Genomic DNA, 27050 nt, shown 5'->3' on the forward strand with positions numbered 1-27050 from the left:
AGGGCTGCCAGGAGGCGACGTGGGCATCTGGCAGCCTTTCTGCAGGGGCACCTTGCCAGCAGAGAGCCCTGGCCAAGCCCGTTGGTGCTGTGTCCCCATGGCACCAGGTGCTCCCCATCAGCAGAGCCAGGGCTGCACTGACCAGCTGCAGCTGGCCTTGACTGGGAGGGCAGGGGAGGGGGCTATTCCTGCAGGGAAGGCGGGAGGGCACGGTGGGTGACGGAGGCTGGAGCGTGGGGCATGCAGCTTGTGAGGTGAGTGTGCAGCTCCTGGCTGCTGCTGGTTCTTGGTCTTCCTGCTTGGGGCTGCTTGTTGTGAGAAGTTGCTCTGCTGGTATTACAATGTGCTCAGTTGTTGTCTGGGGCTTTGCTGCTGTGAGACATTGTGTGCTGGGCTGGAAGGAGCCCTGGTCCCACCTGGGGACTGTTCTGTACGCAGTACTTGGGGTCTGCAGGCAAAATCTCTGTGAGAGATGGTGGCTCTGTCACAGTGCCACCAGCTCTGCAGAGGGCAGGGGGTTTGGGGACCTTTTTTGTTGCTCTGGCAGCAGGCACAGATGCACCCCGGGGTTGTCTGCATGGTTGCTGTAGTTGTGTTTCATTATCTCGTGGAACTGAGAATGGATCCAGCCATTTGTATAAGTTTTTCATTGTTTTTGTTGGAAGAACCTAAACCTAAAAATCTGACATTATAATTCTTAATCGTGCATCTATAATGGTGTCTGGCAGGGCATTTGGCAAAGTCCTGCATGAACCAAGGAGTCAACTCCACTTGCACTATGTGTGCTAACACCTCCACTAGCCTGTCTGACTTTGGGTTTAGAGGACAGCTCTTCACTCTGTGACCTTAGAAGTAAGGTTAGTTTGGCAACGTTTGGATTTTTGCTTGTTTAGGTTGTGTGGTTTTCTTTTCTGTTGTGTTTGGTTTTGGCTTTTTTTTTTGTTGTTGTTGGTTGGTTTGTTGCTTTTTTTAATGAAGAGATATTCATTAGTAGTCTGAAAGAATGAGAGGAAACTATTGGATTAATCAGTATAAATAAGTACACTCTCCATGCTCAAGAGGGGTTCACAGAAAGGGTATTTTCTTGTAGTGCGAGTTCATGTGGTCCTTGGGAATACTGTTCTATTATAACTTTAGCTGCTTTCTGTTGAGGTATTTTATTTTCATCTAAAAGAGCAATGACTGTGTAGTTTCTTTAATATTCAAATGAATATCATCAAGGCTTGATAAGTTTATTTCTGGCAGCAGCATAGCTGAACATGATGCTGATCACTTTGTTATGGTAGTCTTGTTCATGCATTGCACTTCAGTAACTTTGCTCTGATGGGCTTTCCTTGCATAGCTCAGAGTGACTTTGTAGCTCCTTCCTTGAGAGGAAAATGACTTTCCCCCTTGTTTTCCCCTCTAGGCAATAAAACTTTAGAAAACTTCCCCCCCCCCTCTTTCAGTCTGTTTACATTTTTCCAGGGCAAAGTTAGAGCTCTATGAAAAAAGGACTAAGGCTAACTATAACTCATAGGTTCTAACATTCCTTTTTATTTCTGGTTAAAACTCAGATTCCTAAGGCAGATGGTCTGTTTAGTCTATCTTAAGTCGCCTTAGGAACAGTTCTACTTTAGTAAGACTTTTTTTCCTGCTATATATGGCTTTGTTATAACAAGATTAAAATAAAACCCCCCAGATGTTTGATGTATAAAATTACATTGTCCAGCTCGACGGAAAGTGTGTCTGCTCCTCAGCACTTGGTATTAATTTGTCTCCTGGCCTCACTGCACTGCTGAGCTGTAAATCAATGTAGAATCTGTCTGTAGGCTGGCAGTAGATGGTATATTTTTAATTAAAATCCACCTTCCTTTTTTTCCAGGTGTAATTTATACCCACAAAGTGCTTCTAGTAGGCATTAGTCAAGTTGCATCTACAACTATCTACAGGAGATATATTTTAGCATTAATTAGGAGGGGGAAGTTTGCCATTAGGTGTCAATAGTGGCTATAGGGTGTGGCAGTATAAATATCATTGACAGACTGCCAGGTGTAATCTGCTGATGATTTGGACTGGCTCTTTTTCTGCTTTCAAAGCCAGCTGGCACAGAAGGTGGCTGCACCTGGCTCCTGGAGGAACAGTGGCTTCCAGACAGGTGAGGCCGATCCCGAGTCTCCAGGGCAGTGCCTGCTGTAGCAATTAAGGATCAGCAGCACCCGAGGCAGTGCTGGGAGGAATCAGTCTGAGGTGAATCTGGGGAATGAGAATGGATTGTGAAAGTGATCTGACAGCATGGGATACACACAAGTGGTGCACCTGATCTTATGGCATACTGCAAGCTATGGGTTTTGGGCTTGCTGCAGATTGGAGGATAAGAATATTCAAGTGTGGTTTTTAAAGGTTTTTTTCAGCTGTCTTTATGAGTCTCTGCAACTGAACTGTCTGCATTTACACTTTGGAAAGCAATGTTTTTGTTAAAGGCCACCTGCAACTTGGTGATTAGGTAGCTGATCAGTGAACGAGGTGCAGCTGCAAAGGGCTGTTGGCTGATGTAAGGCTGGGGCAATCTCCACAGGTATTAGCTGAAGGAATGACAGCCTCCAGAGAGATTGGAGGCTTTATCTAAAAGCTTATCAGTGTTAAAATGAGATGGAATTAAGGACTGAGTTTTAGCAAAGATTATTCTGTCTGTTCACATGGAAAATGAGTCAGGTTTGGCATAACAAATGGTTGTTTACATCGCCCAGCTAAGCTATGAATTGCTGTGCATTGCTTCAGTGCCATAGAAACCTGGGGTTGAAGGAAAAAAACTTCTTATCAATCATCTAATCCATGTCTTTCTCTGAGATAAGACTAGCAGGCTAGAAGAGATATCTGATCTGTTCCTAAAGACCAACATTCCTGCTCAGTGCTTGCAACTCTGACAGAAAGATTTTCCTAATGCCAGGCTAAACCTCCCTGGCTGCAAATATGCTGAGTGCCTCTTGTGGTGTGTCCAGCAGCCATCGATCCCGGTGTGCATGAACAGGGTTCAGCATTCTTCCAGTATGTGTGTATTGTCGTGCCATGATTTCATTTCTAGATTAAATAAACTGATCTTGAGAAGTGAGAGAATGAAAATAACATTATCCACTACAGCTGTTTACTAGGAACTCTTCAACCTGTGTTTCTACAGGCAAGGTGACTGTCAGAGCTCTATTAATGAAAAGCTATGCTTTGGCTGGACCTGGTTTTGGAGTTTGTTGTATTTCAGGCCAGGTTTCACCTGGCTTTGTAGAATTTGAGGGTTAGTGCCTGGTTACCAGACCTTGTCACCTTTGAACAGAATTCATTATTTCTTCCACTAAGGCATTGCCTGAGATGAAGCAGCATAGGGCAGATGGTTTTAAAGCACAAATTCACACCCTAGGAAGCCAGCTTCCTGCAGGGAAGTCTTAACAGACAGGACTGGAAAATGTCCATATTCCTTGGCCCGCACACAAGCGAGCTTGGCAGCAAGCAACCTCTTGAGAAGATTATTGTGTAGGTGGGTTATGTATGGGAAGTCCACACAAACTCTTTTATGTGCAAGAACTGAAACTTGGGCTATAAAGAAAGTAGTGGCCCTGCATGCTGTGGGAACACTTTCCCCTCTGGCTTACAGCAGGGTTCTGAGGGATGATGTGGTGTCACACCAAGGTGTGTGTATGAAGGTCACAGAGGAAAGCCTGTGTCCTATCACTTGGCCAGGATCTTTTTTTTTTTTTTTTTTTGTGCTTGGTCCCACCCTGCAAAGACTTGTATCAAAGAATACACCAGTGGTCATCAGCAGGTTAATTCTGCCAAACTCTTTCTGGTAAATTCTCTTTGGGTGAATGGCTTTCTTCATTTCAGTAAGAATATACTGAAGGGCAAAGCAGAACAAGTCAACACACGGTAACTTCAAATTGTGGGGTCTGTTTTGGTTCCAAATGTATTTTCACTGCCAGAAAGCTAAACAGTTGGAATCAGAAGCAAATGGAAAAACGAAGGACAAAAACATAAGTGTGTCCTCTTTAGCTCAATTGCTAAAAATGTGAATTTTCCACTTTTGCTGGTAACATCCCTTTGTCTGATGATATGCAGTAGCACTGCTGATTGAAAAAAATAATTACAGTTATCTGTTTAATGTGACAAAAAGTCAAGTCTGGTTAAGGTAAAGTAGTGAACAAACTTCATTCTTTTTCATAAAAACCTTCTGAAAGACCTTATTGAATGCATATGTATCTTTCACATTTAAGATGATGTGTGAACTGCAGAAGAGCAGATTTTTTCTCTGGTAGGGAAGTCCTCTCATAATATACCTATAAAAGTACCATCAGTGACCATGCTCTGCATCAATACTAGTATCTACATAAAACATCTCAGGGCTCTTACTGCACAAATGTAATGAAACATTCCTGACCTAAAAATAGTAAAGGTAAAAACAGACAAAGAAGGCCAGGAATGGGAGGAGAAATAGATACAACTGAAAAACTTGCTTAAGGCTGTCATTAAGATCCTGCTGTCAGCCCAGTCCTTTATCCATCAGGTTTTGAAAAGTTATCATATGGGAGGTTGCACAAAGAAATTAGCCCAGTATCTTTACAATGTCCTTACATTTCCAGTTTTATTTGCTTTGGAGTTCAGGAAGGTGTTACTTAACAGAAATCTGGAGTGGCAAAGTGTATTTTGAATGATTTACAGATACCTTTTACAATGTACTGAATTGGTGGAAAAACTGTCAATATGGAGCTCCAGGTTTAATATAAATACAGTGTTATTGGTGCACAAACCTAACTGGGAGGTCACACAAAGAAAGGATTCCTGCCACTGTCACTTTTGGGGTTTTTTTTCCTGTTGTTTTGGGGGGTTTTTTGTGTACATGCTGGGTTTTTTTTTAAATGATGGAAAAACTTATTTCGGTATTTTCTTTCCATCTTTTTCCAAGTGAGCATGGGAAAACATGGCAAAGCTCCTTAAATACTGCTTTCTCTGTCACTCTGCACGTCTGTCCCTGAGTACTGTCAGAACAGCTCTGAATTACATAAACCCCAGATCAGCATTCCATCTGTTGAAATCTGACACATCCGTGCACATCCCAGTCTCCTTCCTAAACCCTTTCAGTGCAGCCATCTAGCATTTCCTCTGTGATGTCTGGTCTACCTCAATAACTGTGCTCCTGCAGAATCAGTCCTCCTGCTTCCAATGGCTCAGCACTATCCCCAGATTAATTTTTATTTGCTACAGACAAGCTTCTGGTCTGCCCTTGTCATTGTGGAAGCTGTGTGTCTTTGAGCCCGAGTGGTAGTAACTTTAAATAACAATTTTGTGTGTATGCATTAGTATGAAATCCTTTTTGGTATATCTGCTAAAAAAAGAGGGAAGGAAAAAACCAAATAAGAGCATCTAGTCCAACTTCTACCACAACCCAGGTCTGCTACCCTCGAGGTCTGAGAAGAAGTTGCAGAAGGTCAAGATGCAGGTTTCTCCCCCTTAGCAGCAGCACTGTGTGCAGGTCTCCTGAGGGATGCAGTTTCCTGGCCATGGTGCTCCCTGGGACAACTCTGGAGCACAGAGACTGCTTTATCCCCAAGAGGTCTGCAATGCCCTGCAGCATTCCTTCTGCCCCAGAGCTGTTATTCCACACCATACATCCCAAGAGTTGTGGAGTCCACATTTTCCCTGGCTTATTCAGGTTGTAACATTTGTCAAAAAAAATTTTAAAACTCAGTGTTACCTACTGATGTGTGTGCACCTCCCGTTCATGGTAACAGGGAATGATGATCAGTAGAGTGCAAAATATGAGCCAACAGGATAAATGACTTCCACTCTGCACAACACTGCTCTCTGTACTTGCTGTTTCTGATGTTCTGTATATTCTTGTGAAGGAAATTGCTTTTTTATTGTCTTTCTGCCTCCCTGGGGATGGTGTTAACAAACCTACCGAAGTCTGTGACTTGAAAGTCTTTAGCTTTTCTTCTATATATAGCATTTCCTTACTTAGGGAAAATCATTTTTGTCCACTTTACACATGTATAAAAAAAGCTTAGTTGTATTCAATCATATGCTGTTTGTATAAAAAATGTTTTCAACTCAAAAAAATGCTAGACCAAGGCAAGCTTCAGACCAAATAAATTCAAGTAGATCTGTAAAACTTCTTCAGCAACAAAATTACTGTGAGCTTTATGATCTCATATGTATTTTTATACTTTATCATGGTAAAGAAACCACATTGCTTTAAAAGCAAGCTAAGTACTTATTTAAAGCTTTGTTTCCAATCTCTTTAATAGCATATGAGCAGAGTTTGTATTTTAGTCAATGATGAAGTGACTAAGCACAGGCCTTAACTGTCCCTAAAATGATCCCTATTAAGAAGTGTAACTACTGCTTTAATGCCTGTAAAAGAGAGGAGAGAAGTGAGGTATTCCAGAACTGGTTGTTTAGCATAATGGCACGTGTGCTATCTGAATTCCACCAGAAAAGGCTATGAGGAAAAAGGATTTATGAATATAGAAAAGCTTCTTCAGTGACAAGTATATAATTATTTTTTAAACAACCTCTTGCAGTCTGCATGGGTTATTTGGTGTGTCTAGTCATGCTTTATTTCCGTGCTCACAGGTATTTCACGTGCACCCTTCTGCTTGTCATTGACTGCAGTAACTTCAAGGAAATTAAATTCTGTTAGATGAAAATATGGAAAACATTGAATAATCTCTCCCCCACCATCACCCTGAATTCTCTTCCTACATGTCACTTGGCTCTTTTTTAATACCACCTGGCTGTTGCTAAGGCACGGCTTCCCCTGCGAAGCTCTGGAAGGTAAATACACAGAGCTCTGAGCAGTGCAGGAGCAGCTACTACTCATCCTCCCCACACGGACAGGCAGGTGCAGGCACAGCTCTTGGGAACCTGAAAGCTGCACAGATATTCTGGCTGCAAAATCATGGGTGTGAGATTGTCCTGCTGCACTGGACCTGCAACTGGGGAAGGGCAGAGCTGTGCTCTCCCTGCCTGCTGTGCCCCCTCCTGTCCTGGCTGGTCACACACGAGGTGCTGCTGACCAAGGACACCTCAGGTGGGTCTGACAGAGTCTGTGATCCGCACAGATGTGCTGGGGTGGAAAATGGGGGCCGTTTCTGGGAACTCTGTTTCTCTTCCCCAGTGATGGAAGATGAAACCTGAGTGTCAGGGTGGCTGCTGACCCTCCAAAGGGCAGACCTGGCCCAATTTTAGTTTGATTCAGCTCAGGCAGGTCAGTAGCAGAGTGGAAAGGTGGATGTAGATGCTTCTGGTGAGTCTGTACGTACTTGGCAATTCCTGTGCTTCAGACCTTTCCCCAAAGCCTCCTTTTGTGCATTTCTGTGCTCTCATCTTTGCCTCATTGGCACAAGAAAACTGAGAGACATTCTTGTCCCAGGTGAACACGAGTTTAGTTTACAGAAGCATCTTTTGCCTTCATTGCCTTTTCACAGCTGTTTAAAGCTTCTGATTGCTTTCTGGAGGCAACCTCTGTGAATTCTCTTCAAGTATATTCTAATGGAAGTATATTGTCACTTTTTAAGAAATATCTATTTGTAACCTTGGGTGAGGGAGATCTGCGTGCTGTGGTTCAACACAACACTCTGCAAAATGGCAAGGCTCTGGTTTCCTTTATTCCTTGTAATTAAGCTTTGTCACTAGGAAACAGTGTCCTCCTCTGACCTCGTTTGATCGGTGACAGTCACAGACTGCTGTGTCTGGTGACAGATGCAATTCTCCCCTCGATCTGCTATTCAAGGCCAATAATTTGAACTTATAGAGGTGAGGATATACTGTTTCTTCAAGGAGTTGTTTGTTCAGGAATGCATTCTGGAAACAGCTGGGAAGCTCTTGTTATCTGTGAAGATGCTGTTGTGTTCTCACCTTCTGGCAAATATTGCATCTACCTGTTTCAGTATTTCAAAACCAAATTAACTTTCCTGATCCCACTTGCAAGCCCACTGCATTTTTTGCTTGCCAGAGGAGGCAGGTTATTTCCTGCTTCTAGAACCTTTAATTACAAAGACAAGTTGATATCTTACTTCCATCAATTTCCCCTTTCTTGAAATATAACCTGACAGTATTTACTCCCTTTTGTAGTGGTAGAAATCATAAACCCAAGAGCATTTGAGAAGAAATGAGTTAAGGAAGAAGAATCAGATCAATACTGGAAGAACTGAGGCTTGAGGAGAACAGCATATTGGCTGGGGCACAGAGAAATGAGAGATCAGTTAAATGCCAGAAAGATGTGGCTATCTGGAGAAGGAACACAAATTGTTAGCGTAAGATATGAGGACAGAAATGGAAACAGAGGATTTAAAAGTATTCTAGAGGTCAGAAGATGGAGAATATAGCCAAAATCTTGGCACCTGCCTTCCTGCAAGGGCCTCAGCCTCTTTGGTGGCACGGCCAGTCAAAGCGAGGGTGCCAGGAGACTTCAGACCTTCCGTGCCCTCTGCACGTGCCTTGCCTCAAAGCAGGAGGAGTTTCTGTGTGTGCTCCCAGGGCACAGTGACACTGCTCCTGATGGAGTGGAAACATCCATTTATTCCAGCCCAAGTATGTGGCAACCTCACCCTGAAAGTGGCTATTTTCTGCCTCTTCCTAACTAGGCTTTCAAACACCTAGCACGGAGTAAAACCAACGAGTTCAAGAGACGGTTGTGCAGAAGTGAACGATACCAACTAGTTAAGAGCCCTAGCTCACAGTTTGGCTTCAAAACTGGAGGAGATCTCCTGGTCTGGAGGATAAACAGATGCCAGCTGATTAACAGCTAAGTATTGGGACTGCTCTAAGCCCTCCGGCATCCGATTTAATCCAAACGATGAAGGTAAATCATGGAACTGTGGAAAACACTGGTATTCATCTGTCCTTAAGACAATTTGTTCTTGGCTTTCCATCAGTTCTGTGTGATTTCTGTAAGGGGAAGTGTTCTGCAGAGAAATGCCAGTGGTGACTGTTCTGGATGAGTGTACAGGTCCGGGGGTTTTCGGTGGTTGTTTTCTTTTCTTGTTGTTGCTTTTGCGTTCGGTTGTGGGTTTGTTCTGTTTTGGGGGAGAGGAGTGGACAGGACTGCAGGCAAGAGTAAACTCCTGGCTATATCTGCCCCGAGGATGCAAAGTGTTACATCCTTCCTTCTTATGCAGGATAATCTGATACTGACCTTTAAGAACTGGTATAGAAATAGACTCTTAAAAACAACTGCAGGCAAGAGAGAAGCCAGAGAAACCTCAGCTGAGGCCAGGCTAGATTTACACAATAGAAGCTAGTTTCTGACACCAGTGAGGTTTAATCACTGAACAGAAACTTCCTCTCTTAGTTACACAGACCCTGGGATATTTAAAGGGCACCAGTTAGTCCCAGTGGGTAAGAAGGGGACACACTGGCACTGTACAAAGTTTGTGCAAGCGGTCTTTACACGTACTTAGGTTTGAACTTTTTATCCCATTCTTAAACCTGTAATTCCAGTCAATATTCTTCCTCACCAGTTCTTTATCACTTTCTAATGAATCCAGTAGCTGTGCATCATAATGACTGTACTGATTACTTTTGTATCTACTAGTAAACACTTCTCCTAAGAGTGGAGATGATTAATAATGTATAAAAATAGTGAGGCACCAACTATAACTTGCTTTGAAGTGAACATGAAGGTCACTCTTGATACCTTCAGCCCACTTCCTTCTCACTTCTGGGAGTTAGAGGGAAGCGATGCACAAAAACACAAAGCTAAAATTAAATGCAAGTAAACAAAAGCTACAGACGTTCACCTGGCCTAACACAATATGGCACAGAGCTTTTGGTGGAAAAATCATCTGAAAGATGGTTATCTTAATTTAAAGAAATAAAAATACCCCCGACTTTGAAAACTTGTATTTGTTTGATCTGCATCTGTCAGTGATTTGACCATGTGAACTATATGCTCTAACAGTAAATGGAAAACTATTTGGAAAGAAAACACTAACACAATAACAGTGTTAATACATTTCTCCAACGAGAAAGAAAGACATAATTTAGTTTTTCCTGCAACACAAACTGCTTGGATAAACAAAGTTAATGCCAGAAATGAGATGGTGATAAGTGAAGTATTCTGCTAATTTTTACTACTGGTGTTTGAGAAGATTGCCTTTCATATTAAACTAGCACTAGTAAGAAGACCTAGGAGAATGTCTCCATGGTGAAGGGTTTGTTTCATATCACACAGGGCATAATCTTCCTGCTCTATTTTGTGGTGTTCTATCAACAGACGTCAGCCAAAATCTACACCCATACAGAGGGACTGGTCAGTCTGTTCCTCTGCAGGAAGGCTGAACAGAGCCAACTGCTAAAACCTGACATAAACCAGCATCTGTACCAAGGAGGGATTAGTGACCACTGGAAAAGAAATCAAAGTGACTCTTGCTCTTTCTCAGCCTTTTTTGTTAAAGATGTTTGCCTTAAAGAGCAGAAAAACTCACTGGCTACCAGCCAGGGTCTGAGCTCAGCTTGGCTCCTCAAGATGATGTCTGAGGCTTGGGTATAAAATTGTAGTTATTGCAGGAAGTTAGTCTCAGCCTCCCAGAAGTCTTCTCCAGCTGCACTTGTCAGCCTATGAAATGACCTCCCACTATGTAATGGGCAGAGAGATTTCTGCAGGCAAACAGCAAATAACACACTTCTAATTGGGCAAGGCTCCAAAGCCAGGTCTCAGCCCAGGGAAGCTGCCCTGAGCAGGGTCCCCAAGCAGTCCAACAGCCTGGACAGCCTTGAGCAGGGCACCAGAAGCCACAGTGACAGTGAAGAACCTCTGCACCCTGCTCTGCCCACAGGGTCTGCCTGCAGATAAACCAGGACAGAACCTGTTGTCTGTGCATTGTGCTGCCATCTGGATACAGGCTGAATTCTTTCCCACACTCCAAATGTTGTTTAATTCATACTGGCCACTGCCATCCCCTGTCTCATGCCAGGACATTCAGTGGGAGGCTATCTGGCATGGGCTGAAGCAGTGCCAGGAAGGGTATTAATAGATAAACAGTTCAGAGGATTGTGTACCACTGCTCGGGCTCGCAGCCAGCTCCTGCTGAGTTTACCAGCTAAAACAGCGAGGTCTCTTCCAAAGTTACAGGGTTCTCCTGCCTTCCTGGGAGGGCCTGTCACCCTCAGGCTGATGCTGTGGGTAGAATGCAAGTACCAAAGGCTTCTCAGACATGCCAGGTCTTCAGGAAAACTTTCTCACCTGTCTGGCTTACTGTTGTCCTTTTGGCCTGGGATTTACAGCTTGATTGCTCTGTTACCAGCAAAATAAGGTGACTTATTCTTCCCACCACGACGTTTTAGTCTTTGCTGCAGAGGAGATGAAAGGCTAAAAGATTTATTTCTTCAAAGGGGAAGTGTGATTTTTTTTTTTTTTTTTTTGCTGTGTACCCATTGCCTTGTACAGGTCATTCACAAAATATCACATTAAATAGAACTCAGTCCCATCCCAGACCCTTAGCAAGGCAGACAGGAATGGCCAATAATTGCTGTGGGGCAGAAATTACTTCCTATTCCTACTTACGAACTTAATCTACCATCATAAATTCCTTGTCCATATCCACATATTAGGAAAAGTAGAGGCTCTTTGCACACTGACTGCTGGCAGTGTCAAAATTTCAGGTTGGGGAGCAGCTTGGTCATGATCTTGCACAAGCAGGTGAGCTTGGGCTTCCATCCAGTGCTTCAAGAAGTTCGTATTTCCACTTGATTTTAAGAACAGAAGCCTGAGCAAATGGACTTGTTCAACTAAGTTATTTATTATTTGTCCAAGGGGTCTAGTCAGCTTGATGGAAGTGGGATTATTTATGGTCTTTACTATGATCACAGTGTGATTAGAAATTTTCCCTTTCAAAGTTTTTACTTTTTTTTTTTTTCCTTCCTTCCTGCTGGACAAGACTCTCTAAGTGACAGCCACTGTGCTAATGAAGGGTCTGTATGTAAACCAGCAGCCCAGGTGTTTCCTGGAGGGAACACTAAAGATTAAAGAAAAAATTCACCCAACCAGGCTCTTGGCTCACATCCTTGCTGCTGCCTGCTCATCCCAAAGCATCTCTTGGCAGAGACCTGGACGTGTGCTTGCCTCAGTCTGCAGTGTGATCCAGAAAGCCCTGGAACAGCTTGGTGCACGGGGTCCCATGGCATGTTAGTTCATGTCTGTTGTCTATCCATCTTTTTTTCAGTTAGCTTTGTTTTTCCTTTGATTTCTGGCAAAAAGGGGAAGGGAGAGCCCTTTGTCAGACAGTTGCTAGAAAGAACTTCATAAAAATGTTTTGCTTTTTAAGTTTTTTTTTCTCGTTTTCATACCTAGAATGTTATCTACCACTTCTTCTGGCCTGTCTGAAGGCTAATAAATATTATTGTATATCTGATTTGGAACTTTCTATGTAGAATCAAAATAAGGCTTTGATAAACCAAACCCTTCCTTGTTCACACAAGTATTCCTTAGGGCAAAGTATACCTTTTATTGTGATAAATATTTTTCAAATGGCTGGTGTGATACTGCAAAACTTTAAACAATGCCTGCTTGCACTATATATCACATAAGCACATTACTGATGCCTCAAATAATAATTGTTAAATATCTTCATTACACTTTCAAATTCATTTTGTATTTACAAGAATATACTAGCTCTTGAATGGTATTTAACTCTGTAAAACAGTGATTAAAATATGTAACAGGCTTCAAAGATTAACATCACAAAACTACAGGCAGTTCACATAGCATGATAAATAATCTGCAGAAAAAATTACTTGCTAAGCATTGCAAATCAAATAATATTACAGCTCTAGAAAAATTATTCATGTCTGCAGAGGTTGATTTACACCAGTAAATAATGTTTTTTACTGAGTATATATTGATTGTCTGGGGTAGAGCTCAGATAATTTTAAATGCTTTAACATTTTTGAGCTAAGAGTTCCAGGGTCAGTCTTGGCTCTGTTGAAGATGTACTGAAGTCATGATCAGGCTCCCACTGCACTTATGGATACAAGCCTGGTGATAAGGTTGTCTTCATTTTGTTATCCTTGCCACTATACAGAGTTGTAGGCTTCACACTGTCCAATTCTTAAAAAAACCCCCAGAAAACAAAACCCCTCTCACCAGAGGAGAGCTCTGCTTGGAGTACAAGCTGCTCTCTTTCCTAGGCCCAATGTCTTCTGACTTCTGTGGAAGGAAACCCAGAGAAGGGACCAGCAACAGTTTGTTGTCCACAGTATGTCAAACTTCATGAGGATAATCTGTATTGTTTCAAAGACCATACAGGCAGTTTAGCCTCTGGTTATCACATGTTTCTAGTGTAACATAATGGTTCCATTAAAACAAACATGAAAATCCATGTTGTGACTCAGTGGCTTGTACAAAGGCTTAAATCAGTATCACATAAAAGCTGTATGGCCAAATTCCTGCCTGTTTCAGCCAGGGAACCTGGGACCAGGCACAACAAATGAAGGTCTGACACCTTTTTTCTCCTACCTGCAGAATTTCCAAACCCACTGCAAAATCATTTCTGTTGGTGATGACCCGAATTTTGTGAACTGTTACTCTGAAAGATGACATGGAGGATGATTCTTTCATGTGGCAGGATGACTATGAAAGAGCTGAGGAAAAGGAGACCATTACTCCATTGAAAAGGGCTTTTTGAAAACCCAACCTCTCAATAGGTGGACATTAAAAAATGAGAACAAAGTTCTATTTTAAGATTACCTGTTCAGTTCTCAAAAGCTCTTCTGTAGGACAAGAAAAAGAATGTGACTAGTCACCTCTACAGTAAAACCAGAAATTTCACTAGCTAGTAAGCATGTAACTTTTCTTCTTTTGCACCCCAATATGTAATTTTTTCAGAATCACAAGGACTTGTTTAATGTTCTTAATAGGAGTCTGTCTCATGAGTAACCTTTTTTGAAAACCAAAGCTTTTTGACCCTATAGGCAACTCAAGTGCAAAGCAGTAATAGATGGGTGTGGGAGATGTGTGGGAGCCAAGGCTGTAGAGCTGAATGTTCTTAGAGGTGTGGTGCTTTTTGCTGTTTGTTTGCTTTAAAGTACAGCTAACATCTTGCACTGCTCACACATAAGGAGCTTTTTGTTTGCACCAAAGGAATATGGAGATGCTATTGTGACAACAAGTTCGGAATAAATACAGAGAAAACCTTTCTGCCTCCTTTGAGACTCAAGTTTCAAGTGGGCTATTAAAGGAAATGAGGCTGCTGGGATCTTGGAGCAAGATTCCAGCTGGTTTTTGGAAGCCATGTGTGTATGGCAGATGGTGGGGGTGCACTAGGTGTGCTCCTGCACACCCATGAGAGTCCCAGGCATGGCAGGGGTGCTGCTCCACTGGGACAGAGCAAAAGGCTGGGGAGACTATTGCCCGAGTAGTGCAAACCCTGAAATGGGCTGTGCTTTAAACATCTGGCTTGCATCAGCATCGTGGAGCCGTGGAGGAGAATCAAACTGCATCACACTGGGCTGGAACAATCGGACAGCCCAAGCAGTGGGCAGTGGCCACAGGGAGTTTGAACCGTGCCAGCTGAAGCCCTGAGAAGTGTGAGGACTGGTAATGAGGCAAGCAAGCGAAACATTGGGGCTGCTGTCACTTTCAGTGCAAAATTCTAGCTGTTCTAAAATCAGTGGCCAACAAAATCAAACCATTTCCAGGACTTCATCCCAAATTCTCCAAGACACTGTGCCTGCCTTGCGAGCTGTGAGCATGGCCCTGGTCACTGGGATGTGTGGGCTGTGAACAAGGTGGTGACTGAATCCCACACTGCAGCCCCTCAGCTGCTGTGCCTGCAGCAGTGACTGACAGCCTGACTACTGAACACCCACGTACAGAGAGAGGCTGCACTGTACATATGGCAGAGTACAGAAAAAAAGACCAAAGGAAATCTAGCAAAAAAATCTATTTTTCAGATGAGGATGGGGGATACAAACAACAAGTAATTCTTTAGTGCAGAAAAAAAAGATTGCAGCTGGTCAAGAAAAAACGTCCACATTTTCTCTCTATTCCAGTTTTATTCTACTGCATAGGCATTTGCCATGTATGGCCAAAATACCAGATTTTTCTTCTCTTAAATTGTACAAAGAAGGAATAGAAAAGAGGAGGGGAGACTGATGAACATCAACTCTTGGCAGCTAGCAAGTGATGACATGAAAAGCACTTATGGCAATCACTAAGCATGGTTATTTTTAATTTATTTAAAAGAAAATCCTATTCAGAACAGGAGTAAGTTGTTGGCAGGAGCTCTGTTATATTAATTTGTCTATAAATGTAATGTTTGTAACTTGCTCTTCATGCATGGCTTGGAAGATTTGTTTGGATGAAAAATTATAGCTGTTGGTGGTCTTTGCAAGTAAGCTCAGCCTAACAGAGCTCTGAGAATATAAGGAGCTCTGTGACCTGTTGCTGGTCTTCTTTAATTCTCTAGATTTCAAGTAAGAAAATACAAAGCAAGATATCAAGAGTAGACACTCCTAGCCTTTAAAACTGATTTAGATGTAAGATTATGCTATAAAACGTTCTGCTGGGAGACTAGACAAGATAAAACACATATTTATCTTATGACTTCCTACTGTTGTTTATCACTGCTGTATTAATAGGACAGGTGAACTATTCCACAAAACATACGTAGCTTTTCTGCCTTTGTAGTTAGAACATTGTTTGATGTTCAAATCTTTCTTTCTGGGGATGCAGGAGGCTGTGAGCTGGGATGAAGCACATGTCCAAACTGGACTGGTCACGGTGAAAAGATTTTTCTCAAAGATCTAATAACATAACATGGCAACTTTCTATTTGGATTTAGTACGATCACTAGGACTACTTCAGGCTTCATTCCAATTGCACTTACTTACATCTGATGCCAGTTAAATGGCTTCAGAGAAAGATGTCTATGACTTCCACCATGGGAAGCTGGAGGTCAAACAGGTCCCTTCTGCACCTGGTGTCAGTGACAGCCCAGCATCTGTTGTGTGCCAGCCGTGTGTGACACCCCTGCAGCCCTCTCCTCTGTGTCTGTGTGTGACACCACTGCAGCCCCCTCCTCTGTGTGTGTGTGTGTGACACCCCTGCAGCCCACTCCTCTGTGTGTGTGTGTGACACCCCTGCAGCCCTCTCCTCTGCGTTTGTGTCTGTGTGTGACACCCCTGCAGCCCTCTCCTCTGTGTTTGTGTGTCTGTGTGTGTGACACCCCTACAGCCTGCTCCTCTGTGTTTGTGTGTGTGTGTGTCACCCCTACAGCCCTCTCCTCTGTGTCTGTGTGTGTGACACCCCTGCAGCCCCCTCCTCTGTGTTTGTGTCTGTGTGTGTGTGTGACACCCCTGCTGCCCCCTCCTGTGTGTGTGTGTGACACCCCTGCAGCCCACTCCTCTGTGTGTGTGACACCCCTGCAGCCCAGCCCTGTCTCTGTGTGTGTGTGTGATACCCCTACAGCCCGCTCCTCTGTGTTTGTGTGTGTGAGACATCCCTGCAGCCCTCTCCTCTGTGTTTGTGTGTGTGTGTGACACCCCTGCAGCCCAGCCCAGCCCTGTGTGTGTGTGTGTGTGTGTGTGACACCACCGCTGACCCAAGGGTCGGACAGCCGGAGGTGTAGCCGTGAGGTGACAGCGCATCTCTGGCCCACGTGCTGTGCTGGTAGAGCAAACCTACCGCTGTGTGTTTCACACAAGTTTGTCGTCCCCGTTTTTACCATGTGTGCAGGAGGCTCTTTGACTACGACACATCAACCATCATTTGTTTCGCATAAGACACAAGAACGTGAAGGTTCGGAAAGGGCAGGAGAGATTCTTTTTTTTTTTTTTTTTCCCCCCCTTTTGCTTCTGTCTCATCTAAGAACTATGTGGATTGCAGCAACCAGACAGCATGGTTCTTGGTGACAAGTTAAGACTTGAAAACAAAAGCCCAGCGTGCCCGCCCCGGAGGGAGGTCTGTCCTTCTGTACGTGCCCCAGGCGCGGTGGTCCTGGAGCGACAGCGGAATAGCCATGACCGAACCCCCGAAAACTTTGCAGCCTCTGGATATAAAGCAGCAGCTTGCGCCAGCACCGCGACTGAAGCAGCTGTCACGTCCCAGCCCTTGAGGGCAGCTCTCCCGCACCCCGGGCAGCGGCGGAGCGGGGCCGCACCCCCGGCCCGCGGGTTCCGTCCCCGAGAGCCGCCGGAGGAGCGGCCGGGCCGGTGCCCGCCGTGTGCGGGGCCGCGGGAGCGGGGCTGGCGCTGCCCTGCGCCTCGCAGCGCTGCCCGCAGCTGCCTCGCAGCCACGGGAACCCGACCCCGACCCCGCACCCGGCGCCCGCCGCGCAGCCCCCGCTGACCTGCGGGCGAGACCAGCTCGCCTTCGCTGAGCTCCGCGGAGTCCGAGTCCATGCTGCAGGCACCGGCGGGGCTGGGGGGCAGCTCGGGCCGCCGCTGGCAGGAGGAGTGCCCGGAGCGGCGGAGCGCAGCCCGCTGCCTTCTCCTGCGCTCGCAGCCGGGCGCTGGGTCCGCGCCACCACATGCGGCCACCTCGCCGAGTGCCATTGGCTGCGGGCGGAGCGGGGCCGGGCGGGCGCGCCGAGGGCGGAGGCAGCGGGGGCGCGGCGGGGAGCGGCTCCTGCCCCGCGCTCTTACGCGAGTTGCGCTGCCCGGCCCCCGCCGCCCCGCACGGCTCGGGGCCGCTGCCGGGGAGCGGCTGCTGAGCGCAGAAATAGCGAAATGACAGTCCTGCACGCTGCCATCGCATCTCCCGTCTGGCTTTTCCATCACTCTTCTCGTGGGCATCTCCCTCGAGCTTCAGTTGCCTTGTCTCTTGTCACCGGCTCTGTCCCCTTAATGATAAGTGTCCTCAAAAGTTAGAACAGAGGAGGCCGGTGGGGAAGTGCCAGTTCATGGTGGGTATTAGTGCCCAGAAGAATAATGAAGGTCTGGATACTGTTGCTTCCTGTTCGTTTGTTCTTCTGAGGGAGACAGTGCAATATCTGGTAAATGGCCATGTCATTAGATTGTTTTGAACTGAAAAATTTATAAGTTGGGTTCTGCAGGCTTTGCTTCTGTCCTACAAGCTACTGCAGTCATGAGCCATCCCTTAATTCAGATGGCTGAGGTCACTTGTTCAGCTCTGAGGTTAGACAGGTCTTTCCCTTTGCTTTTGATCCTTTCTAATTTTTCTTGCTGTTATAGACCAAAGCTGACTTGAACTCTAGCACAAAAATCTCAGAAGGGTGTAACAAAAAGTGCTTTTCTAACTGGGAACCAAATGCCATCTTAAAACAGGCCTTGGAGCTCTACCTGATCCGTGGATATGTCATATCCTGAAAGCCAGCCAGGGCCTTCAAGACTTACCTGCAGCATACTGCTGTCTCCAGCCAGGGGTTTATGCCTCTGGACCACAGATAGCTTTATTCTGGAACTCTCTCCCCCAAAACCATACACCCTTGTTGCTGGAAAAACCAAAGTCTGGATGCTGCTTTCAGACTGCATATAGCAAATTATCTATTGCATCAGATTAAGCCTGACACTCTTGACAAGTGTGAACAATTTTTCTTAACATAGAGCATGAGATTAAAAAAAAAAAAAAAAAAAAGTCTTTTATTAAACTCAAAAGGCCCTGTCAAATTCTTTCCAGTGATGGCTTAGCCTATGCAATGCTACAATACTAAAAATGAAGCCAGTTTGGCTTATGTTCTAAGGTTGCTTCCCTGCCTTCAAACCAGGTTGAGCCTGAAGAGAGAAAGACCTCAAGTTTTCTGACCTTGGAATGTACCATTACTATGGTCAATTTAGGCACAAAAACCTTCAGCCTCTGGAGTTAGAAGTTAGTTGTTAAGTAACTCGGAACATTGCTGACATAACTGAGCCTGTACTGTTAAGACACTTACGGGTTTTATTCCATGAAAACAAATTCTGACTTTTGTTTGTAGATGTTTTCGTTAAATTTAAAATTACGTTCAAATATTGCTGATTATAATCTCATTCATAAATTAGTATCATGTAAGGAAAAACCTCTAAACCGAAGCGATTCTAGGATTCTGCTGTGAAAAGCCACTGCAACATTTGACTACAGAATGTGTGGAAAATCTACAGTCATGATGTAAAAAACGTAGCAACAGACAAGTCCCGATATTAAGTTACAGAAATAGTCCCAGATATAACACCAAGCACAGAATTCGAGAACTGGAAGGATTTTAGGCTCTTGTTGTTGTTGTTTTTGCTTTTGGCAAGCACAAATGCAACCTAAACCACCTCCTTAATATGAGCACAGTTTAGTAGGAACGCAAGTTTGTATTTGAGTGCAATTAATTAATTTTATGGTCTGTCTTTAATTGCTTGAAACTAATGCTAATTTCTAACCTGGACAGATTCTGACTTTTTAAAGGCACTGGCTGTAATCAGATAAGCAAAGGGACGCAGTGGTTTTTTGAAAGGACATGCCCAGTAGAACCCTTCCAGCTCCCTCAGTGGCAGAGGGGGTTGCCTCTACAGTGAATTTTGGGTCATGGACTGAGCTGACAAAATGCAGCTGTGGATGCCTTTCCAAGGTGTGGTCAGGGCACTGGCATTACCCTATTTTCTGTGTGGGATTTTTTTCTTTTCTGTGTGTATAGCCTTTGCTATAATTGGAGTTAAACATTAAACTCTTGAATAGTCCTACTTTGCTACTGATCGTAGTGCAGTTAGTAGCAGGAAAAGTTATTGTTCATAATCCTCTGAAAGATGAAAGTCCTAGCATGGAATGGTTAAAAAGAAAATCCAAGCCCCACTTATTTTACTTCTTGTCAGTTTTTTTATCCTTGTATAACCACGCTAATAAATACAATGATTGAAATGGTATAACCTAATCAATGTTGTATTGTGTTATGCTTGTGATACATACACTGGGGATTCTCATTACTCTGCTGTAATTACTTGCTGCTTGACAGTAAATGCTGCCTCAAGATTACTTTCCCTTTTTATTGCTGCTAACCGTAAAGCAGTTATAAAAGTTTTCAGCTGTAACAGAATGGGCATACTGTTTCATTTCAAAGCATATGGTTAGAATTCAGGCTTTTTTTCCTCTCAATGTTCTCTGCCCAGCGCAGTCCCGCACTTGGTTTAACATGTGACCTGGAAAATTCCATATGCTTGGAGCTCTGAACTTCATAGTTTCCACTCGTTACAGTGCAGAGAAAAGCACAAAAAGTTTATTAACAGCAATATATGCACTTATCTAGATGCCTGTCAAATGAAACTCTACATGGAGAAAGCTGGCATTTCATGATTTATTTCTTGCATTTGGTACAAATAATGCAATTACATATTCATTGTTTTAAGCTAAATCTCTGTGACTGTAGCTCTGCAACCATTTCCTTTATTCCTTCCTAAAGATTGGCATGTTTAGAATCTGGAATGTTTTTTCTCAAGGCTCAGTTAATACATTTGTCTGTAAATCTCTACCAATATGAGGTAGCAGGGGAGCTGGTAACGTTGGAACTGCCCCAGGTATTCCCAGTTATATGATGCCACATCACTGTGTGGTTCCTCCATTCACATTTCGGCTGCATCTGGTCTTGATCTGCATTCCATATGGAACATGACTGAAATCCTCCTCTGCCCACTCATTGTGTGAGTGCTGGAGGTCTGCCTATGCCAGCTTTTAGGACTCATGCTTTTGCACTGTTCTATTGGCAAACCACGCTTGCATGTCCACGCAAATACAATTTCATTGCATTCTAAATGCTTAAGTAGCCCAGCTACCATTCTATCTATGTCTTACATTTATCCTTACAGGCCTGATGTAAAATCAAGACAGTAGTATTCTTGTTCAGACGGAGGGAACAGAGAAGCCATGAGTTAAAGTCAAATGTGGAGCACAGACTTTCACCTGAATCCCATGAGCTGTACCTGAACTATTCAGTTTTCCATTTCTGCTGAATAAAAGGCTGGGGAGCTGCCTCTGGTTTGCTCTCAAACTTCCCTCCTTCAAACTGAGCCTTCAAACCTATAATAGGAAAGAGTCTCTCTCTTCTTTCCATTGTTACATCTGATAGAACCCCCACTGCCATCTTTGTGCTTGACTTGTCTCTTTTAGACTGTCCAGGCAGGTGGGTAGGATTTTATCTTCCTCTCAGTTCTAAGTGTAAAAATGTGAGGCTCTAAATGTAAAAATGTGAGGTTTTTTTTCCTCACAAATTATTTCTTAACATCATTTAAATTAGTCTACCCTAGGATGTACTGTTTCTAAACTTGTTGCTTGATATTTTGTTTCACTATTTATTTCATTATATCTTTCATACTTGTTAAGGAAACTTCCAAGGCTGACCATTTATGAGACTCCCTGGCAGTCACACTCTTCCCTAACAATACCCAAGCACCATTGCTACTGAATGTATTAAACAGAGAAGCATTTCCCACAGGCTGACACACTCATGAAATGTACTGCAGTAATTGGTGTCAGTAGATTCTCTGGCAACAATTTTGTCATGCTGGCAACTTTGGCTTCCAGACACCAGCAAGAATCTCTCAGCATGCATTGCATGTATACATTTAGCGTGCATTGCTAGGAGATTTTAGTTGCAATAATGCATCTACTCTGATCTGCAAACAGTCTTCTTTGGTTTAGAGTTTAAATAATGCACGAGATATCTGAGTTACTTGAATTCTTCCTCATGTGCTAGCAGATATTCAAAGATCTAGATTCTTGTAACACGTGATGTTAGACGGTGCTTGTACATCCTGTGTTGGGAAGATAAATATGGAAGAGTTCAGTATTTTCTGTTCCTTCCCTTTTTTTTTTAAGTAACTGTAGGACATGGAGAGCATCAGTTCTGAATACCTACCATAGCATGGACATATTTTTAGCCATTGATCTTGCTGAATTATGTTCTGCCTTTGGTGCTGACTTCTTAAAGAAGAGCTGAGGAAGCAGCCACAGGCTGAGACTGCAGCCTGGTGCTGGTGTGAACCTGTGCTGTGATGTTTGCAATACCACGTTTAAAGATTGAAGCTGAGTTTCAGTCCTATCACCTCAATGCTTTGTAAGCTGCTTTTAGGAGATTTTAATTCCAAGTGAAACAAAGTGAAAAAGTAGTGACTTGTCCCATTTCCTCTGGGCTTGTAGAAACAAGACTCCCATGAGAATTGAACAGCGAAAATGTTCATGTACATTTTTGGCCATGAGGATGTTGTAATTTTTCTGTTCAGTTTTAGTAGGATTTTGCCTGTAGAAATAAGGCTTTCTGTATTAAACTTTAAATTGGATTTCCTGGGCATTTCATCATTTCTTACTACTTTAGCAATACTGGGTTTTATTTTCTTAAAGATGCTTTACCATTCCTTTGTGTGAGACGGTGATTTATCCTGTGCTTAGAAAGATATGAATCTTGTAAGTTATAGATGCAATTACCTGTAGACTGGGAAACTCTTGAATTCATAACCCTGCTTCCTAAGTGATTAAAGAAATGAAAGCTACTTTCCCAAATTGAAAAAGCACCTGTTAATTCTGTTGGTGGGAAATTTCTTTTGAGGAATTTCTGCATGGAAATTTTATTGCTTAAACCATGACCCTCATTTTTTTTTAATGAGGAAGAATTAAGGCATTTAAGTAACTTTATAATCAGGGCTTTAAAATAATTTTACATGCAATTTTAGGTTTCATTACAGATGGGATAATAATAATATTAAAGGCTAAAAATGATTAGCTGAGATAAATTTTTTGCTTTTTCTGTTCTGGGGATGGGAAAATAAACATTAAAAATTTTTTCTCGAGGGAATCACTGTGAAATATAGGATAAAACAGGGCATTTTCTTCTGTTTTATTCTTATTCTGATGCTGTCTAGGGAAAGTAAGGGGACAGCTGCCAGAGTAAACCTTTTCCATTCTGCCATTTTCTTTGGGAATAATTTTTAATTCTTGTGGTGGTCGCTGAAGTTATTTTGAAATATGCCACATCCCTTTCTTTCCATGTGTTACTGAGTTATGCCCTTCAATACAAGGGTTGATTACCTGATGGCTACGTTTAAGCCTTTGACCGTGCCTAATATGCAAATTAAACACAGTTAAGGCAGCAGTGCTTGTTACCGAGCTGTGTTTCAGGATGCTTTGAGGCAGTTTTCTGCTTCTAGTCTGGAAGATGGGTCATCCTTGTTTTCATCCCTGATTTCAAATTGTGTGTAGGAGGATTCCACAACTTCACCATACTCTGAGAAAGCAGAGAAAATTTTGTTGCTAGGAAACCATGGAGAACCTATACTGTAGTGTCTTTCCAGAATGTTTATAGGTAGCATCAGTTAATTAAATAACTTCTCTAATCCTGTTCTTTATGCAAACATCCACTTTTTTTATAGTCATGATGTTTGTTACACGCTTCTGTATCCTAGAAAATGTGTTCTCTGGGTGGTTATTTCTGTACAGCTTTATTCTTCAACACACAAAACCCAACCTCCCTAGCATTTCAAATTGGCTTGTGTTTGGAAAGCTGTTATTTATTCACACCATAATGATGCCTATGCATCCTGATCTGCTAGAACAGGTCGGTCACACTTTCTCACAAAAGACAAATGCCGAGATCCACAGAGCTGCACGTCTTGGGTAGAAATTTAATAAATTGGATATTATCGGGGAAAGTCTTCAAGCATTCGGCGTTTTGCAGCTGACTGGGTCTGGATGCCTCTTTACATTCGGTGCTGTGACTTCACAGCTGTAAGAGGTGCCTGTGCATTGGCAAGATGACAGAAGCAGTGGTGTGGATTTCAGCCCAGGAGTGGTACAGCTGTGACTGATAGAGTGATGCAGCAGCTGGGATTGGTCTCGGGGTGGAGTTTCTGCTAAGAGGTGTCCTTTGGACTAGAGGGAATCGTGATCTCTGAGAGGCAATCACAGAGGCAGGAATCAATAGTTTGTGGAGCAATTCACTAACATCCACAAATGGATCAGAATGCTCAAATGGCAGAATGTTAATACCCTCATTTGTGGTTTCTGTAGAGCTTGATGTGATTTTTGGAACAGCATGGGAACATCATCTTCATCTGACAGTGTGTGGGCATTACTTCATGACCATTTCTAATAGCATGGCAGAAAGCACTCTGCTGCCCACCTATCTATAAATAACTAAATATCATCAACCCAGGAATAAAATTGCATTTTATGGGTAGTCTTGGGAGCATGTAACATAGGCAATTAGATTACATGTAGTCCTACAATGATCCCACTAAAGGGAATGAAATTGTTTCGGAACTTGCTGTCCAGGCCACTTTCAGGTGAATTATTTCTCTTACACACACTGAGGGGCTCAGAGTACCCATAAATACAATATATGAGGGACTTGAATTCAACTTGGACAATGCAAATTTGTCTTTAGATAAGATCCAAGCCTTTATTTTGTATAACTGAATTTTTGGATTGTATATATTGGGTCCTTTTTGCAGCTAAGATGAAAGACCATCTTCTTTTAAAGTTGCAGGGGTCAGTACTGTGGGATGTGTCTTCCCAATAATGTCTTCTCAAATAGTTCATGTGAATTCTACCTGTTTCCAGCACAGAATCACAGAATCATTAAGGTTGGCAAAGACTTCCAAGATCGAGTCCAAGCTTTGGCCAAGCACCGCCTTACAACTAAACCTCAGCACTCAAGGGCCATGTCCAGCTGTTGCCTGCTGCTACAACTGTTTGTATGAGGGATCAGGGTTACAGTTTGTGCTCCCTCAAGAAAAAGAAATACTAATCTGCTCCCTGAAGGAAGGAAAAAATACTTTGAATTTTTGACTTTCATCACTGCTCCATGTCAAGGACCTAGAATAGAGAGTGGGAGTCTGGGACAGAGCTGCTGTGGGGAGACTTAACATTGCAATGCTTGAAATCTCAAATTGCTGTCACTGCATGATGGACTCTCTTTGCTCTTCCAGTGCTTTATTTGTGAAAGATGTGCAGAGAAAAGGAGCTGGAAGAAACAAGGTTATGCAATGCATAATGCAGCGGTGCTGCATTTAACTAGTGTAGTGTGTATGGCTGCAAATCAGGCTGTATAAAAAGTACCCGGGATCATAGGATAGTCCAGGTTGGAAGGCATCTCAGGGTGTTAACCAGTCAGACCTCAGAGGATACACCACCTGTCAGCAGGGCACGTTCTCTCCTGGTTTGTTATGAACCTGTAAAATACATATAAAAATTAAAAAATTAAACCAGAAATTGTCGGTAGGAGAGAATCAGATCCATTATCTGAATGCAATTTAGAGCCAAAGATGATAACCCAGACATTACTATAACAACTGTTTCTACCAAGGCTTTTGTCACATTAAAATTGCAGTGTCTGGTGTATTTGAAAAGAATGGCAAGTAAAGATTGAGTCATGGACGAGGCCGAGCATTTCCCATTTTCAGACAAGCAGGTGGAAGTGGAAGCTCAGCACGTCCCAGGAAGCACTGAGCACCACAAAGGGCTGGAGGCTGACAGGGAAACTGAGTGCGGGTGTGAAGGGTGCTGGGGTGGGACGATCAGATCAGCAGCACGGGGTGCTGAACCTGAGGAGGAGACAGCACTAGGTGCTGTGGAATGTGAGGATCCAAACCCTCTCTGTGCATGGCTGGGAGGCCCAGTTCCTCGCTGGGAGGCAAAGCAAAGGAACAGATTTGTGGCGGTGTCCGGGGCTGGGCTGTGTCACAGCGCTCGGCTCCCCTCAACAGTTCCAGGGAGCAGCTGAGTCGCTGCAGAGACTCATTAGGAGAGCACAAGCCCAAGGGCAGATCAGTGGCTGCAGCAGGTGTTATAATAAGAGTCTGAAGAGGCACGGAAAGTCATCCCAAAGTCAGTGAACTGCAATGCTGTGGGAGATCATCAGGGTACTGAAGCAAGCGTGCTCCTTCCTTAGATTAAACAAATACGTTTCCCACCATTGTGAAGGACAATAAACCCTGATTGAATCCCGGTAACTGACAAGAAATCATGCCCAGCAAACACCAGTCTTATTAGATGAGACCACATAACCCCAACAGAACTTTCAGAGCCCCCTTAGAGTCACCCACGTGCCACGAAGTTGTAAGTCTACTGAGAATTTAGAGAAGAACCTAAAACTAGTAGCTGATGTCATTCTGGAGAAAAAATACCTCATCTAGGGTAAAACAGCCTGGCTACTCATGTTTTTACTGAAGGACAGCGTTCTTTGTTCCAATGAGTTCTGGGAGTTTGAGGGCCAATAAGCAAAGTTTAGCACTGAAGGAGGCAAGGAGTGTGTGCTGCTGCTGTCATCTCAGAGCATCATACGAGAGGAATGATGACAGAATTAGTATCCACAGCTGGGGTACACTTGCAGCTAAATTTTGATATGAACTATGGGAACTGTTAGGAGAGGAAATCCGTAGTTGATTGCTTATGTAACCTGTACAATTTTTTAAGTTAGGCATACATTGAAGAGGTAGAAATGAAAATAAATACAAGAAGTACAAGGATATCTGCAATTATCACTACAAAGCATACAGTATCACACGGACCACTACCCAAACCTGCTTTGGGATAACTGCCTCAGTTTCAGAAATGGACTTTAATTGTTTAGAGTGAGATGCTGTTGATTTTGAAAAACACTATATGAAAAGGCAAACTTACACAGCCCTGGACAAAGCATGTGTGGGTTGGATTTAAGCAGTCCATTTTTTGTATCCCTCTAACATGCTGTGATAAAATGAATCCTGAAATACCTTGTGTTATGACTCATCTGATATTAAGATGTGTCAGTGTTCATAAACAATGCTGTTCATCTTCTGTGTGTGTGTGCATGTGTAAGAGGTGTAGGTGGAAGCTGAAGTTTTGGTTGTGATGACTCAGCCTTTATTCACTCTTTCTCTTATTTCTGATTTATGAAGAAATTCTCTTCTTTCCTGTGCACTTAGATGGGTGCAGTTCAAGGGCTCAGTGAGGAATGTAATGTGTTCATTTCCTGGAACAATCCTGAGATTTTTATGTCTCGGATATTTGTTAAAAATTCAATCTCCTCTCCCAGGCAGTGATCTGGATTTTTGGCCCTCATTTCTTCAGTCCCTTTCTTTGTGATCCACTTGAGTTAGTGGAGGAATTTCACCTACCCTCTTCTCTGTTGGACTTTATA

At 43.3% G+C, this 27050-nt stretch overlaps 1 protein-coding gene across 1 annotated transcript in view; it reads right to left on the reverse strand.

Annotated features, from left to right (window-relative positions):
• Positions 1-17775, reverse strand: part of TNFAIP8L3 (TNF alpha induced protein 8 like 3) — a 45314-nt gene extending 27539 nt beyond the window's left edge. The window contains exon 1 of the mRNA XM_042039614.1: positions 17316-17775. Coding sequence (XP_041895548.1) covers positions 17316-17760 — 445 coding nt within the window. The 5' untranslated portion in view covers positions 17761-17775. The remainder of the gene's footprint in view (positions 1-17315) is intronic.
• Positions 17776-27050: the final 9275 nt, after the last annotated feature.

This window comes from Corvus kubaryi, unplaced genomic scaffold (assembly GCF_017639235.1).
Source record: "Corvus kubaryi isolate FWS band 111438036 unplaced genomic scaffold, C.kubaryi_AGA036_p1.0 37394, whole genome shotgun sequence".
Lineage (NCBI taxonomy): Eukaryota > Metazoa > Chordata > Aves > Passeriformes > Corvidae > Corvus > Corvus kubaryi.